The following is a 15,778-nucleotide window of genomic DNA, read 5'->3' on the forward strand; positions in this document are numbered from 1 at the left end:
GTCTAGACCCTCCATGATTTTGAATGCATCTATCAAACCTCCTCGCAACCATCTCTGTTCCAAGGAGAACAACCCCAGCTTCTCCAGTCTATCCATGTAACTAAAGGGCCACATCCCTATTAATATCATGTCATCGGCTCCATTTACCCAATCTGTGTGGCATGTACCTTCAATCAAAATTCTTTGGAAATATGTTTTTCAGCTTCTCTGCCCTCATTCCCCTCAAAACAGAACTGTGACTTAAATGGATTGTGTAGCCCTGTTGGAATTCCTCACTTACTGATTGGGTTATCCATTCAAATCTATTTATATCGAACTATAAATGACAATACTTTATGTACTATACACAGAATGCTTCACCGAGTGTTTTATGTAACAAAAGAAATACAATTTATTTGAATGCTACTGAATCATGTTTTGCAAAGAAATAAATGAAAACACTTTTATTATGCTAACAGAGGTTTATGGAGGTTGAATAAAGGCAGAACACACTCCATCTGCAATATCCTATCACAATCAGCCCTGCTTGAATATAAGTTTAAGTAAAGACTATAAGATTGAAATTCCGCTCCTGTGAGGGATGGATTTATGGGGCAGGCTTGTTGCAGGAACTACAATTTGGGTCAGAATCCAGATGCGTGGGTTTCTGCCCCATCAATAATATCACAGAATATTCTAACAGAGGCTTACGTCCTATCCCAATTATGTTGCTGCAGCAGTTTCTGGCCATATCTAAGTGCGTTCCAGGGTTATCTTTGGATTCCTGCCCTGATAGGCCCAGTGGAACCTATGGGAGTGGGGGGGGGGGGGGGGGAGGTGGTGAGTTTCCTTATTGCTTTTCCACTCCGCCGCTGTAACTTTGGCGGAAACTGCATTTACGTGTTGACAGTAGGCATCGGCTCTGTCTGGACCTAGTGTATGCCACAGCACTGAGGAATGGAATGGCAATTCACCCAGATTATCCTGGGGAAGAATTGAAAAAAAAAGACTCCTCTTTATTTTCGGGCTGTTCTGGCCTCTGGCTCCGACTCTCGGAGCTCAGAGATTATGATGCTTCTGCAGGGCGGGCCTCCCTGTTGTATCCCTACTGGAGCGGGTGGCTGGCCCTATTATTTATATGACCCCATCCCCGGGATTTGGGATGGGTTGTGGCCAGGTCAAAGCAGCAAGTGGATTTTTTTTCCCTGTACCAGTTTTTTTTTTACATCTGCCACTGCATCAATTTTCTCTTTATCTGAACCTGGAATTCAAGCCAAATATTTCCAGCTAATTGCAGATCATCAATTACTCTATAAGTGACCAGCTTTCATCACAAGCCCCTTCCTTGGAAAAATGCAACATTTTTTAAATATTTGATGCTTTTTGAAGTATAACAAGTAGTATTACAAGCTTATGCGGTTTTTGTTTTTGAGTAAAACCAGGGGTTTACTTCAGACAAAACTTTGAAAGAAAACACACTGGAGAAATTAGCCTTCCTTTTTTTTTTGCAAAGTGATTCTCTTGAGGATTCTCAAAGGCCCAGAATTAAAAAAAAACTCTTTGCAATCTGAAACTTTCTCAAAGTTCTAGTATTTTCAACAGGAGCCGAGGAGCTCCTTCTTGTCACTTTGAAGCACTTCCTTCCATTTTGCAGAGACTGCCCTCCAGCTCTTTCTTTAAAAAAAAGAGCTAACGTGCTTCACTGGCAATGATCTGCACGTTCAACAATGGAGGTTTTATTAGAGCACAGAGGCATTAATACTACCCTTAAAGATCCAGTATCAGAGGTTAATAAGCAGGCCGTGAATAATATACTGCAGCTTTCTTTCTGCCTGACTGCCATATCAGTATGGTTATAGAGCACGTATTTTGGTGAGTGCTGGTCATGAGTGCTTTACCACTCATGACCAGTGGTTTACGTCTCCACTGAGTCAGCACTGGAACTGACAGGGCCATGAGTAATTAATTTATTTTTTGTAAATCACCTGGCCCTGACACATGTCCCTTTTTTTATTTAGAATTCTTTGTCTTAAGATTATTATGAACGGGAAACAATGATCAGAGTGTATTGTAGATGTAGATTGGCATAAAGTGACCAATTTTCCTGACAACCAGCAAATATTTCTTCCAATAAAATACGGTAATAAAGCTCTCATCAAATATGAGCCGAACTTAGCTGAACTAAGGAATAGAACACCCAGTTAAGGTGGGGAGAGAATTTTAAAAAACAAGTAAGAGGAACAGGGGTACAGGAACAGAGAGATCTGTGGGTTTATGCACACAAATCGTTGAAGGTGGCAGGGCAGGTTGAGAAAGCGGTTAAAAAAGTATACGGGATCCTGGGCTTTATAGAGGCATGGGCCCTGATATTACCAGGGAGGCGGGATGGCAGCAGGAGTGGGGGGGGGGGGCGACTGAGTGAGTGCGTAACCCGCCCAGTAAAATCCATCCGTTCCCCACGCGATCGTGGGTAAATTGAAGGCACTTATCGTGGTTTCCGGGTTTCCCATCGTCAATCTGCACAGCGGGCGGACTGCGCACCCGCATCACAGGCTGTCAGCTGGAGGAGTCCTATTTAAAGGGGCAGTCCTCCAATGCTGCACCTGCAGCAACCAACCAAAAGTGCAGTATGGAGCAGCCCAAGGGAAAGGCTGATCCCAGATTTAACGATGCCTCACTCCACGTCCTACTGGATGGGGTGAGGAGGAGGAGGGAGATTTTCTATCCGGCGGACGGGAGCAAGTGGCCTGTCTCTGCCACCAAGAAGGTGTGGCACGAGCTGGCAGAGGAGGTCACCAGCAGCAGCAACGTCTCCCACACCTGGATCGAGCGCAGGAGGCGCTTCAATGACCTAACTAGGTCAGCCAAAGTGAGTACACTTACTCATTCTCCTACACTCCGTCTTCCACATCACCACCCCCACCCCACAACTCATTCTGCACTGCCAACACTACTCTATCACATCACTCCTCACACCCACTCAAACTTCATCCTCAACTTACCTGCACTTACTCACCACCCCAGTACTCATCCCACCACTACCACTCAACCCAATCCTCATACAATCTCATGGCTCTGTCTCATACTCACCCTCTGATGCATCTCTTTCATGGTCAGCCTTACCCAAACCAATGCATTCAGCGGTTGGCCACGTCACCATCCCTCACTCACGCCTCTCTACTTTCTCCCCTTATAGGAGAAGAGAGCCCAGAATGCACGGGAGAGGGCAAAGACCGGAGGGGGGCCACAACATCAGGTCGTCCTCATGGACGCGGAGCAGGAGGCTGTTGAAGTGAGCCGCACCCTCGAGTGCCTGTCCGTTGGGGACGCCAAGACTGCCACCCGACAAACGGCTGGTGACAGAACTTTAACGTCCAGCACTCACAATAGCAAATGATGTTAACATGCCTTACCATCTTCAGCACCTCAACATCTGTCATCATGCTTAATACTGCCTTCTATTCTCTTGCAGGGCCTTCAGCGACTGCTATGACAGCGGTGGGCGATTCCTCAGAAGACCTGCCGGCCTCTGAGGGGGCACCGTCACATCTGAGTGAGCTATCCACCAGCGCAGATACACACACCTCGGTGGGTCCTAGTTCTCAGTTAGTTGGGGTTGCGCATGGTGAGTCACCACACACGAGCACGAGCAGACACTGGTGGCAGGGGCAGCTGTGGAGAGTCCCCGTCGGTGGGAGCACTCTTCTCCAGGCTCTGCTCAGCTGGACACAGATGCTGAACCCTGGGGGCCATCCTTTAAAAGGAGAATGATCGAGGGGCAGCAGCACATTTGCGAGGTGCTGGAACAGGTGCCATGCGCACTCTCCACAATCGCACAGAGGATGGAGGAGTCCAACTCCTGCATGAGTGGAATGGTGGCACAGGTACAGGAGGGGATCTCTGAGATACTGTCACAGGGATGTGAGGGCATCTCTGAGATAGTGTTGCGGGTAAGTGCGGGAATGTCTGCGATGGAGGGAAGGCTAGCCTCCATTGAGCTTCAAGCACGGCTCACCAATGAGTACATTGAGGCCCTGACAACGGACCTTCAGACTCAGGGTGAGCAACTTTCTGCCACTTTAAACAGACAGGCAGATACACTAGCACTTGCTTTGCAAGGCTTCACACATGTCCTCCAAACTATCATCCAGCAGGGTGGTAGGAGTGATGTGGGGCTGGCCCAGGAGAGGGATGATGGTGAAAGGGGACATGGAAGTGGGGACGCTCCCACGTCTCACCCGTTGCCCCCTCTCAACCAGTACCCACAGTGCTGCCTCCTCTCCAGGTGGCCAAGTCTGTCCCTGCACAGGTGCAGGTGGAACAGTCTTTGGAGGGGCCCTCACGGGCACCAAAACCCAGAGGGCATCGACCCAAAGCATCTAATTGGTCAGGGCATGAACAAGAGCAACCTGCCACTACCTCTGCTGCAGCCACAGGGGAAGCACCACGTAGGAGTAGTCGGAAGCGTAAGGCAAAGGTTTTGTGAGCACAAAGGGGATGCACAAGTTTGACGGTTTGTCATGTTTTTTATTTCTATTTGATTTTTGTTAATGGCACATTAGATATTATTATTGTCACCACTACTGCCACGTCTTGGCCATTCTTTACTGGCTTGTGTAATAAGTCCCTTTCATGAGGTTCACCATGAACACCCACACTTGATGCCACTCATTGGGTCACTCTACAGTGGGTGTATGTGTATTTGCACGACTATTTTGTGCAGGGAGCGGGGGAGGGGGCTGGTGGCCGCTCCTCTGTCCAGGTGGTGAGGACTGGACTCTTCACACTGTCTGATGTTAGGAGAACCATTCACATATCAGCGACTCCCTGGCCTCACGAGCAGCCAGGTGAGCCGCTGTTCTGCCCACGGGTTGCCCCTCCTCCTTGTCCTCCTCCTCCTCTTTCTCCTCAATATGGGTGGCAGATGTGGATGGGGCCTCCTCCAGCGGCATCTCTCTCTGTTGTGCCATGTTGTGCAAGGCACAACAGACTTCTATAACGCGTCCCACCTGTCTGGTGCGTATTGAAGCACTCCCCCAGTCTGATCAAGGCACCTGAAGCACATCTTGAGCAGCCCTATAGCATGCTCAGTTGTAGACCTGGTAGCGATGTGACTGTCGTTATATCGACGCTGTTGCTCAGTGGTGGGGTTCCTCAGAGGAGTCATAAGCCATGTGCAGGGGGTTCCTTGTCCCCGAAGAGCCAGCCCTTGCGAGTATGCGGTGTGTGGAAGAGGGGCGGGATGTTGGATTCCCGGAGGATGAAGGAATCGTGGCAGCTCCCAGGGTATCTGGCGCACACGTGAAGGAATTTCTTGCAGTGGTCACAGGTGAGCTGAGTGTTGATGGAGTGGTAGCCCTTCCTATTGATGAACAGTCCTGGCTCATGTGGAAGTGCTCGTATTGCTATATGGGTGCAATCGATTACACCCTGCACCCGTGGGAAGCCAGCCACAGCGTGGAATCCCACTGCCCTCTCCATCTGGCTGAGGTTATCCATGGGGAAGTTGGCGTAGTGCGAGACCCTGCAAAACAAGTCATCGGTGACTTGCCTTATGCACTTGTGTGCAGACGACTGAGAGACCCTGGCGATGTCCCCAGTGGCACCCTGGAACGATCTGGAGGCGAAGAAGTTGAGGGCAGTGGTGACTTTGACATCGACAGGTAAGAAGATGCTGCTCAGCCCAGCCGGGAGCAGCTCGGCATGAAGGAGGCTGCAGATGTCTGCGACTACCTGGCGACTGACTCTGAGCCTCCGTATGCACTGCTCCTCAGAGAAGTCCAGGAAGCTAAGCCTTGATCTGTGGACCCTGTGGCGAGGGTAGTGCCTCCTGCGACACCGCTCTCTCTGCTGTTGCCCTCCCTGCTGTTGTGCAGGTGCCTGTGGCGCAGCACTGTGTTGTGGAGCTCCACATGGCGGAGGTGGACGGTGTGCCTGGCGAGGCTGGTGATGTTGCTCGTCCTCGGATGAAGTGATGAATGCAGCTATGGCGCTCCCCCGCCCTGACGGTGTGAGTTTGAGGGGGTCCGCAAAGTAGGTAAATGGGTTTGCACAGCAGAGTTTTGGGTATAAATTAATAATTTTGAGTGGAAAGTCAAAGGTGTTGCAGCCAAAACTTTGTCTGAAGTGACAGAGTGCCCTGCTGCAATAAATTCGTTTTTCCCCCCACCTTTCAAAAAATCCTTTGCATCTCCCACTGACTGCTGACTGAAACACGTCTGCTCCAACAGGGAGTGTTTCCCACAGCACGGGAAACATGCTGAGGATCCTTCAAAATTGCACCCCTGCCAAAATCTCCAGTCAATGAGGTCTGTCAAGTACCTCAACTACCTAAATAACTATTTAAATTATCATCCTGCATGCGGGAGCTGCGCGCGCACCCGAATGCGTCATTGGGGAACCCGGAAGTGAGCGGGTAGGAGCCGGGCTCCGAACCCGCTCCGGGATTCTGCCATTTTTGGAGACCCCCACCCCCAACACACCCTTTCGGCCATCCGAAAATCGTCTCCATAGAGTACAAAAGTATGGTTCGGCCACAACTGGAATATTATGTCCAGTTCTGGGTACCGTACTTTAGGAAAGATGTGAAGGCCTTAGCGAGGGTGCAGAAGCGATTTACTAGAATGATTCCAGGGATGAGGGACTTTAGTTATGTGGATAAACTGGAGAAGCTGGGGTTGTTTTCCTTGGAACAGTCTTATTCCTTCAGGTTGTGAATTGTTTTAGGAGATTTTAAAAATGTCAAATTAAATTTTTTTTTCTTACTTTTCCTTTCTGTCTCTTTTTTCTTTCTCTCTTAATCTAATCTTTCTTTTCCTCTCTTTATTTCTCTTTCTGTGCCTGATTTGGAATTGAATTCACCCACTCTAATTCACCCTCCTTCTCAGTCCTTCCTCTGTTTATTTCTCAATCCTTAAATCTCATTGATTAAGGAGATACACTGATTGTCCCATTGTTCACCAAAATCCCAGATGCCCTGTTGCCCTCACTGTGCCGTTATCAGCTCGCACTTCCAGCAACTTTGTGGGCAAAATATGTTAAAACCTAAAAGTGTACGAACAAGTCTAACTAACGGGGCACGTCACGAGATGCCCCACTCCAGTAAAATCTGGCTCATGCTATTCACACAATTCCCTCAAATGGAAGCAACAGGAATATGGGCAATTAGGGATGGGCAATAAATGCTGGCCTCGCCTGCGACGCCCACATCCCGTGAACGAATAAAAAAAATGTTTTCATTGGAAAGTTTCTGAGATTTTGACATTTTGTTTCATGTCTTAACCATCATGCTCTACATACAGTTTTCATTTAGGATCTGGTATGCTTACATTTTTAATTTGTTACTCTATACGATAACTCATGTTTTGGATTTCGATGCGCCGTCACCTCAATTACTTTCACGATACGGAACTCTGAAAAACCCCCTCAACCATTAAGTTATGCTGCAGTAAAAACAGAAAACGCTGGAAATACTCAGCAAGTCAGGCAGCATCTGTGGAGAAAGAAACAGAGTTAACGTTTCAGGTCAATGGCCTTTCGTCAGAATCGATAACTCTGTTTCTTTCTCCACAGATGCTGCCTGACTTGCTGAGTATTTCCAGCATTTTCTGTTTTTATTTCAGATTTCCAGCATCCGCAGTATTTTGCTTTTGAAGTTATACTACAGTTTGCTTCTTGCAGATTTGAACAGTATTTACTTTTGCTGTCAGTTCACAATCAATATCTACCTTTCTATTATACGTTAAAAGTCTTGCATGTGGCACACACTTTCTGTGTCACCCTTACTTCCTATAACACTCCTTCTGTCATGAATTTTCCAATTTCTATCATGCTTTTCTGTCACTCTTTTCTGTTATTCTAATATTTTCCTATTGATTTTACTTACCTCTGATTAAATCCTCCATGCCTGGCATCGAAGGGTAGGTGGCACTGTTGTGTATTTACCTTTGAAATCTCCTAAATGAGCATCCAAACTAGGGGACACTGTGAGCTAGTGTATTTTAAAGTTTTTAATTTTTTAATATATTTTTAATTTTTTAATGGAACTGTGTGTGGTTCCTCCCACCGCTGCACCCCCACTGGACCTTATTACTGCCACCAGTTCCCACTGCCCGTTCCCGCTCATTTCTGCCTAGATCCCACTGCCCCCTGCTTATTCCTGCTGAGGAAGGGAGACAAATGACAGGGAGGGCATTGAGGGAGAAAAGAGTAAGGGTAGAATGAATGCTGATAACCTCCATTGTCCTCCACTCTTTTCCTCCAAAATATTGCCGGACTGCAGGCCTCCCTGTCTCAACAGTCTCATCTACCACATCAGTCTTGATCATCCCTCTCAATCCACCACTATCAGACCCGCCCCATTTCATCTCCCCTCATTCTAACCTGCCCTGTCTCCACCCTGACAGTTGGTGAAGATAAGGTTGGTGGATTGGGGATCTGGCTGTGGCGGGTTAAGAGAGAGCACCAGGGGCTGATGGTTTTATGAGATTGGAGGGAAAAGCAGTAATTATCTGCCCAGCTCCCCTTGTTGCCAAACATCGGAACCACCCTCCCAGGGCTGCCAGGCCCAGGAACTTCTCCTACTGCTGCCAGATCCTGGAACCACCCTCCTCTCTCACCCGCCACCCCCCCACCCCCCAACAGTCTGATGCTGGATGATCCTAGGACCCTCCTCTCCATAACTCTCACATACCCCATGACTCTTCTCCTCTAGTTCTCACAGACTCCCAGGTCCCCCTCAGTGCTACCAAAATTGACCTCCCCAATTGAGTGATAATCAGCCAGACATTACAAGGTTAAAGGTACTCAATTAATTCACAGAATTTTAATGTCAATATTAAAACAGTGGGTTATTCAGCAAAGAGAAATTAATTAGACGGAAAATCCTATTGATCTGTTTCTGGCCTTCCTTGGTGGCTTAGTGGATCAATGGAAGGTCCCAGGTTCAATCACTGATCAGAAAGAACTTGCATTTATATAGTGCCTTATCACAGCCTCGGAATATCTCAAACTGCTTTACACCCAATAAATAGTTTTTTGAAATGCCTTTACTTGCTTTGATAGCAAAATTTGCACCACAAGGCTCCACAAACAGCAGTAGGATAAATGATCCATTAATCTATTTCTTCATATTGTTATTTGAAGAAGGAATGTTGACTAGGATGAGAAATGGTGTTAATGATGCACTTCTAATAGTGCCCTTGAATCATTTATATCAATCTGAATAGGTTGGTTTTGGTTTAACATCTCAAACAAAAGATAGCACCTCCCTGGAGTGTTAGCCTCAAGGCCTGAAGTGGGGCTTGAACGCAGAAGTTTTGGACTCAAGAGGTGAAAATGCTACCAACTGAGCTAAGCTGATGGTGATCTATGCTAAATTAATGAGGGCATTACAATATTCCCCAGTATTCTTGGGCTAGAAAGAGAAAATAATCAGGTGTTATTCCTGCACCTGATTATTATTTGAAACATGTGCATGTGTGGATATCAAGTGAGAACAGGATTGGGTTTGGTTCCAATACTCCCAGTAGTGGAGCAGCCTGGCTCACAATGTAGAATGGTGAATTTATGCTGGAGCTGCCAGTGACCAAAGGTCTGTACCAGGAAAGGGAAAAGGAGGGCAGAAATTTGGGGGAAAAGTTATGAGACAACAGGGTTTTGACTCTTAGGTGACCGACTGGTGGAGCGCGCTGGTTGGCCGCCTGTTCCGGCGGCGAAGAGGCCCCCGTGATTTCAAGGCCCCGGCTTCATTTAAATTTGGCAGGCGAACTGTGGGACATCAAACAGCCTTCCTGATTCAGCTCAACGGATTGAGGCCTCAAGATCGGGCCGAGGCAGCCGCCAGCAAGGTAAGTTGCGGGTGGGGGTCCACAAAAATAATTTGACGCTTACCTTGACGTGCCTCTTCGGTTCCAATGCCCAAGGAGCACAGCACAGGCTCTGACCAGGTCAGATATAAAATGGCAATTGGGATTCTATTTACGCCATAGGACCCGGATTTTCATCTTAAAAGAGGCCTATCGCCTGAATCACGCAAGCGCTTTGGACACCCAACGGTAGGCCCCTTTCAAAATGGAGCTGGCTGCATCGCTGGTGTTAATGGGGTGGTAACGCTACCAACCGCATTTTGAGGCCGCTAGGGCCAGGCAAAGGCAGTGAAAATTGACCCCAGCTGATCAATTTTCTTAATTGTATAAAACAAACAGTGTAATTAGCTTTGAAGACTAATTCCTATGGATGAAATAATGGTGTTAATGATGCAACTTCATGCAGAAATTCATCTTATATAGAACGTTATACGCAGTGGGGTAGATCTGTGTTTTCACTGCCTGGGTTTTAAGTAACTTCTGGGTGGAGTGCAGAGCGGAAAATTAAACAGGGAGGATTGCACGTCCGCGATGGAGTCTGTCTGATTTTCTTTTCGCTAATTTAAATGAAAGGAAAATTGGGTGGGTTCCAATCACGGACTTGATATGCCTCTGCCTGATTTTGCTCTCTGTGTTCCCCTCAGGTGATGCTTTATGCCCAGGTGGTAAATGCTAAAAACTATTTAAGTTTATAACTGTAATAATCACAGAATGATTCAATCTTAAAGCAATGTTATGTTAAGGGAAACCGTTAAAGTAAGACCATCTCTCCCTGTTTAATTTTCCGCTCTGCACTCCACCCAGAAGATACTTTCACACTGTTCAGGAAGAAATATTTTTTTCTGAGCCTTTTAAATAACTAACATCAATTTCCAACCTTTATTCTTCAGTTATCATAGAGGTTAAACTCTAATTAAAATAATTGGTAAAATTATTTCTCCTAGACATTGGTTTGGTAAACATAATATTTTATAAAATCTCTTACACAAAAGCACTCCTGCATTAACATGCATCTCAGAAGTGTGATAACGATAAGGACATGATTTCTTGTTTAAAATCTAAAAATGATCTGTTACAATTTGTTTTTTGGTAGTGGTTTGAGGTGGGAGGATTTTGTAATCATCAAGGCAACGTATTTCAGTGTTTGAGATGTAACCTTTCTTTCAGTGTTGCCCAGTAAATGCCAAATGCTCTCAGATCAGATATAATATGGGTCAGATGTGAGGTGAAGCTAACTCTATCCATATACCTTAACCTCAAAAATCCACCCTGAATGAAACTGTCAGTTTACTGCAACTAATGTCAACTCGTGGGTAATTCTGTGGGCCTCGGTCCACTTAGAGCTGGGATGAGGCTTTTCAAACTTATTTCATTTAAGAGAATGACAGCCAACATTAGTCTGGGCTGGATTCAAACTGAGATCCTAGAAGTAGAACAATGTGCTAACATTGATACCAAAGAACATAATTCAAATCGAATGTGAATAAATGCATACAGTACAATGTCAATTACTATTCTTTTTAAAAATCTTACTTGCAATGTACTGTACTTTAGAGACACAAAATCGTGATTCAATTTGGTATGAAATGACACTAAGGATTGGAGAGCCATTACACTGCAGTGAGTTTCAAATGTTTAACAAATAATAGTGAAGATCCTTTAAGGAAGTGAAAAGTAAGCATCAATAATTGCAGAGACCAGTTTGCCAGAAAACACTTAGCTGTTATCACAGCTGACACCAATGTGAAGCCATTTAATAAAGTTGAAAACACATATTTATACATAACCTCACTTTATAACCTATGCCAGCATGTATAAACATTTAAACAATCTATCATTGCCCAATTCTATGATTTATTTTAATAAAAATCACAAAAATAATTATGTTTTTATTAATCAGTATGGAATTTAAACAAGATTCTGACAGTACTGAACTTCAAATTCCCACATAACCAGATTCTGTTTTATTTAGAGATATTTTTTCTGTGTTTGATGTTGAGTGCCAGGAACATATTGTACAATGTCAAAATAACATTTCCTGGTCACAAGGTTGCCTAACATGCTACAGTATCAAAGCCTGGATTACACACAGAATTGGAGATCGTCAAACAATGTGCAATAACATCAAATCTGCACGTGCTACAGAGATGTAACAGTGAGGCCTACCTGTCCACACTGAGCGCACACAAGTTCAGCACCGTGATCCCCACGGAAGTTTTCTGCAAGAAAGGCAGCAGCTTGCAAACAACAATTCCAAAAGGCCACTCTGGAGCCAGAAGCTGGAAAAGATGATTGGCAAAGGACACGTCAATGAATGTGTCAAAATAAATTAGAAAAATTAACAAAGGAGGCGGAAGAAACAAAAATAAGACAACAATTAGCCCGCGAGTTCACTTAGAATAGTATAAAGGGAAATAAATGGTAAGAGTTAACAGATGACAGATAGAAGAAACCACAAAGGCTCATAACTAAAAAAGGGAAAGTTACGTCAAAATCAGAGTGAAAATCATTAAAGGCCACACGTAGAAGACAGAGGAAGCTGCGAGGAATAGGAAAAGCCAGTTTAGATAGATAGGGAGAAATAGGGAATAGAGGTGCAAGGAATGAGGCCTGAAGAGAATGGCTTGTTTAACACCAGAGAGAAGTGACTAAAATTATTACCATTAAATTGGAATACAGAATGCTGTCAGGAACCTGAGGCATTTTTTTCATTTTTCAATCTCATGAATTAAAATGCAAAAGATAAAAATAGACCATAAAAGTAGATAAGAGAAAATGGCCTGAGCGTGAAATACGTAGAGAGAATTGACCAGAATAGTTAACAGACAGAAGGACGGAAGGGCAGAGGTAGAAGGACACCGACACTGAAAGGGGGAAAAGAAACAGAAAAGAAAATAAATGTTATGAAATGAGATGAGGACAAGAAACGAGAAAACGAGATAGGAATGAGGTGGACCGGAGAAGAAAAAGGACTGTGAGAGGTAAGGACTGGAATGAAGAGGGCAGACAAAGATAGGAGGTGAAAGAACAGGAAAGTAGTTTGAATTTGAGGCAAGAAATGAGAGAACAGGACAGAAGTGAAGATGACAAGAGATGAGATCAAGAGGTCTAGAGGAGAGCTGAAGACAGGGGATGAGGGCTACAGAGGAAAGCAGATGTACCTTGTAGACGTGGATGGGGATGTCGATGGTGATATAGAGCAAGTCTCCCAGGGCCAGGCTCCCGATCAACAAATTGGGACCATTCCTCATGCACTTGTTCTTGTAGATAATCCTCAGCAAGGTCGCGTTGCCAAGCACCCCGACCACGAAAATGGCACAAGCGACCACCGCGGTAACATATTTGAAGGTGCGGGGGCTGGCGGGCGGAAGGGAGCAGTTGGGAGGGCCGATCATAGTGCTGGCCGTTGTGTTGAATCCACCCGTCTCATCGGAATGGCCGATGCTCCATTGAGATAACCCATCCTGCTTGGGTGAGACTGTGGTCGAGTGGAATAATTCTATGTGATGGGAAGGGGAAAGAAACCTCACTCCAGTCTCATTTACAGATGGCAGATATTCTTCGTTGGTTAGCTGTGATATTCCAAAGCCAACAAATAAAGAGATCCAACACAGAGTCATGCAAACATGCGACATCTCCATTCTCAGGAAGTCCAAGTCCAGAAGACAAACTGCTGGGAGAAGTGGCTATAGTGCAGGAGTGGTCCTTAAAATCACACCAAACCTGTGACATTCACCAGATCTTTGCTGTGTCGAAGAGCTGGGCACAGATCAATCCCACCGCCTTGGTTGGCAGTGAAAGTTGACTTTGTCCTCACTTTCTCAGCACTCTTAATCCGCTGTGGTCCGCGTCTGATCCGAAGCCTCCGCCCGGTGCTTGGTGAAGGTACAGTCCGTGCGAGAGCCCACTCTGGCTGCTAGAGGAAGCTGTCTGACCTCGAAGGCACCGCGGATCCCACCTCCTCAATCCTCAAGCTGGAGGTTGGTCCGAGTGAAGTTCGTCACTCTTTGAAGCTTCCAAAAACGGAACGATGGGGGGAGAGAGAGAGAGAGAGAGACCCAGGCAGAAAGTCAAAAGCCTCTCCTACCCCCAGGGTCAGCAACAACCCATTCCTCTCGGGACCGGACACAAACCCGAGAAACAACAGCAGCAGAGCTCTCCACTGTCTTAATATCAGTCTGGGCAGCCCGTATAGACACTAACCACACATAACATTGGGTGAACAAGGGAAGATTCATGCAAGTATATATGGTGCTTCGTTTTTTTAAAATTAAAACTCGTATTGGACCACAAGATAGAGAATAGATGCATGTTTTACGCTCCTACAAACTTTTCTAAATTTCACTCGAGAACTTGCTACAAACAAATGTCACTGTGTTCGTGATTTGCTCATTTTAACGTTTAAAGAACAAAAAGGATTTGGGTTAATAATAAGTCAATGCACACTGACCCCTTGTATAATCTTGGGTTTATATTAAAAATAGCTGAACGCAAACCATTGAAGCGGAAAGCGTGAAGCGGAAGCCATTACTTTTTAAAAAACTTTTCTTGAAGCTTTCTTCTGTACCATAAACATTTGTCAAATCTCCAGGACTTTCCGGTAAACAGCGTGAAAACAAAATACCCGCAAAATGTTTGAACTCTTTGCTTTGAGTTGTTTAGAATCTCAAAGGAATTTATCAAGTGGAGTTTTTCCATCGGTTTCAAAAGCAGTAACTTGCACCTACAATATAGAAAAGAGTCCGAAAGGTGCTTTACAGAGGGGAAAAAGCAAAAAGAAATTAAGGGATAGGGAACCAAGGTGGGAAGAAATCTGGAACTCTCTCCCAAAAAGCTGCTGAGGCTAGGTCAATTGAACATTTCAAAACTGAGATTGATAGATTTTTGTTGGGCAAGGGTATTAAGGGATATGGAACCAAGGGGTGTAGATGGAGTTAAGATACAGATCAACCATAATGGGATGGGGGGTGGTGGAGGGATTAGGGAGGAATTCCACCAAGGAGTGGGGCCCACCTGACTGAAGGCTCTGCAAATGGACAAAAGGCCAAACTCAGAGGACCAAATGCATGGGAGGAGATGTAATGTTGGAGGGGATTGCAGAGGTAGGGTGGGGCAAGTTCTTGGAGGGATTTGAAGAGGAGAATGAAGATTTTAAATTCAGTGCTTTAGGGACTTGGAACTAATGTAGGTCCATGAGGATGGGGTGGGCGGAGGGGTGGGATTTGCTGGGTAATAAACGAGCAGGACTTAGTGGGGGACAGGATATGGGCAGCTGAGTTTTGGACAAGTTTGAATTCATCTAGGATGGGAGGCCAGGAAGGAAGATGTTGGAAAAATTGAGTCTAGATGTAAAAAAAAAGTGTGGATAAGGGTTGCTGCAGATTTGGGGTGAGATGGGAGCAGAGATGGGCAATTGTTGCACATGTGTAAGTAAGTGGGTTTAGTGATGATGGTAGGTTTGAGTAGAATAGGACGTTAAGGTTTGCACAGCCTGACCATGTGACCAGGAAGGGGGATAGAATCAGTGGCAAGGGAGCCGAATCAAGGGAAGTGTTGAAGAGGTACATCTGGATGTCTCAGCATGAATAGGGAACCTTAACCCATGTCTGCTGATGATGTCATTGAGGGCCAGTCTGTAGATGCAGAAAAGGAGGTGGCCAAGGATAGAACCTTGGGGGACTTAGTAGGTGACTGTGCAGAGGCAGGACAGAAGCCAATGCTGGCAATGCACTGGTTGTATTTCTATAGGGAGGAGGGGGACTGTTGCAAGGGCAATCTCATGGAGCTGTACAATGGGGGAGAGGCTATAGATAAAGATGGTGTGGTCAACCGTATCAACCGTATCAAATGCAGTGAAGTGGTTGAGGAGAACAAGAAAGTATGAAACAGCACAGTCACAGAGGATGTCTTTTGTGACTTTGGCCAGGATGGTC

At 45.6% G+C, this 15,778-nt stretch overlaps 1 protein-coding gene across 1 annotated transcript in view; it reads right to left on the reverse strand.

The window, feature by feature from the left end:
* The window catches only part of ednraa (endothelin receptor type Aa), a 39,202-nt gene extending 25,227 nt beyond the window's left edge, over positions 1 to 13,975 (reverse strand). Inside the window, exons 1-2 of the mRNA XM_067992263.1 lie at positions 13,007 to 13,975; positions 12,012 to 12,124 (exon numbers count right to left, since the gene is read on the reverse strand). Of these exons, the coding sequence (XP_067848364.1) occupies positions 12,012 to 12,124; positions 13,007 to 13,486 (593 nt within the window). The 5' untranslated portion in view covers positions 13,487 to 13,975. The remainder of the gene's footprint in view (positions 1 to 12,011; positions 12,125 to 13,006) is intronic.
* Between the last annotated feature and the right edge of the window lie 1,803 nt (positions 13,976 to 15,778).

Source organism: Heptranchias perlo, chromosome 1, assembly GCF_035084215.1.
Source record: "Heptranchias perlo isolate sHepPer1 chromosome 1, sHepPer1.hap1, whole genome shotgun sequence".
NCBI lineage: Eukaryota > Metazoa > Chordata > Chondrichthyes > Hexanchiformes > Hexanchidae > Heptranchias > Heptranchias perlo.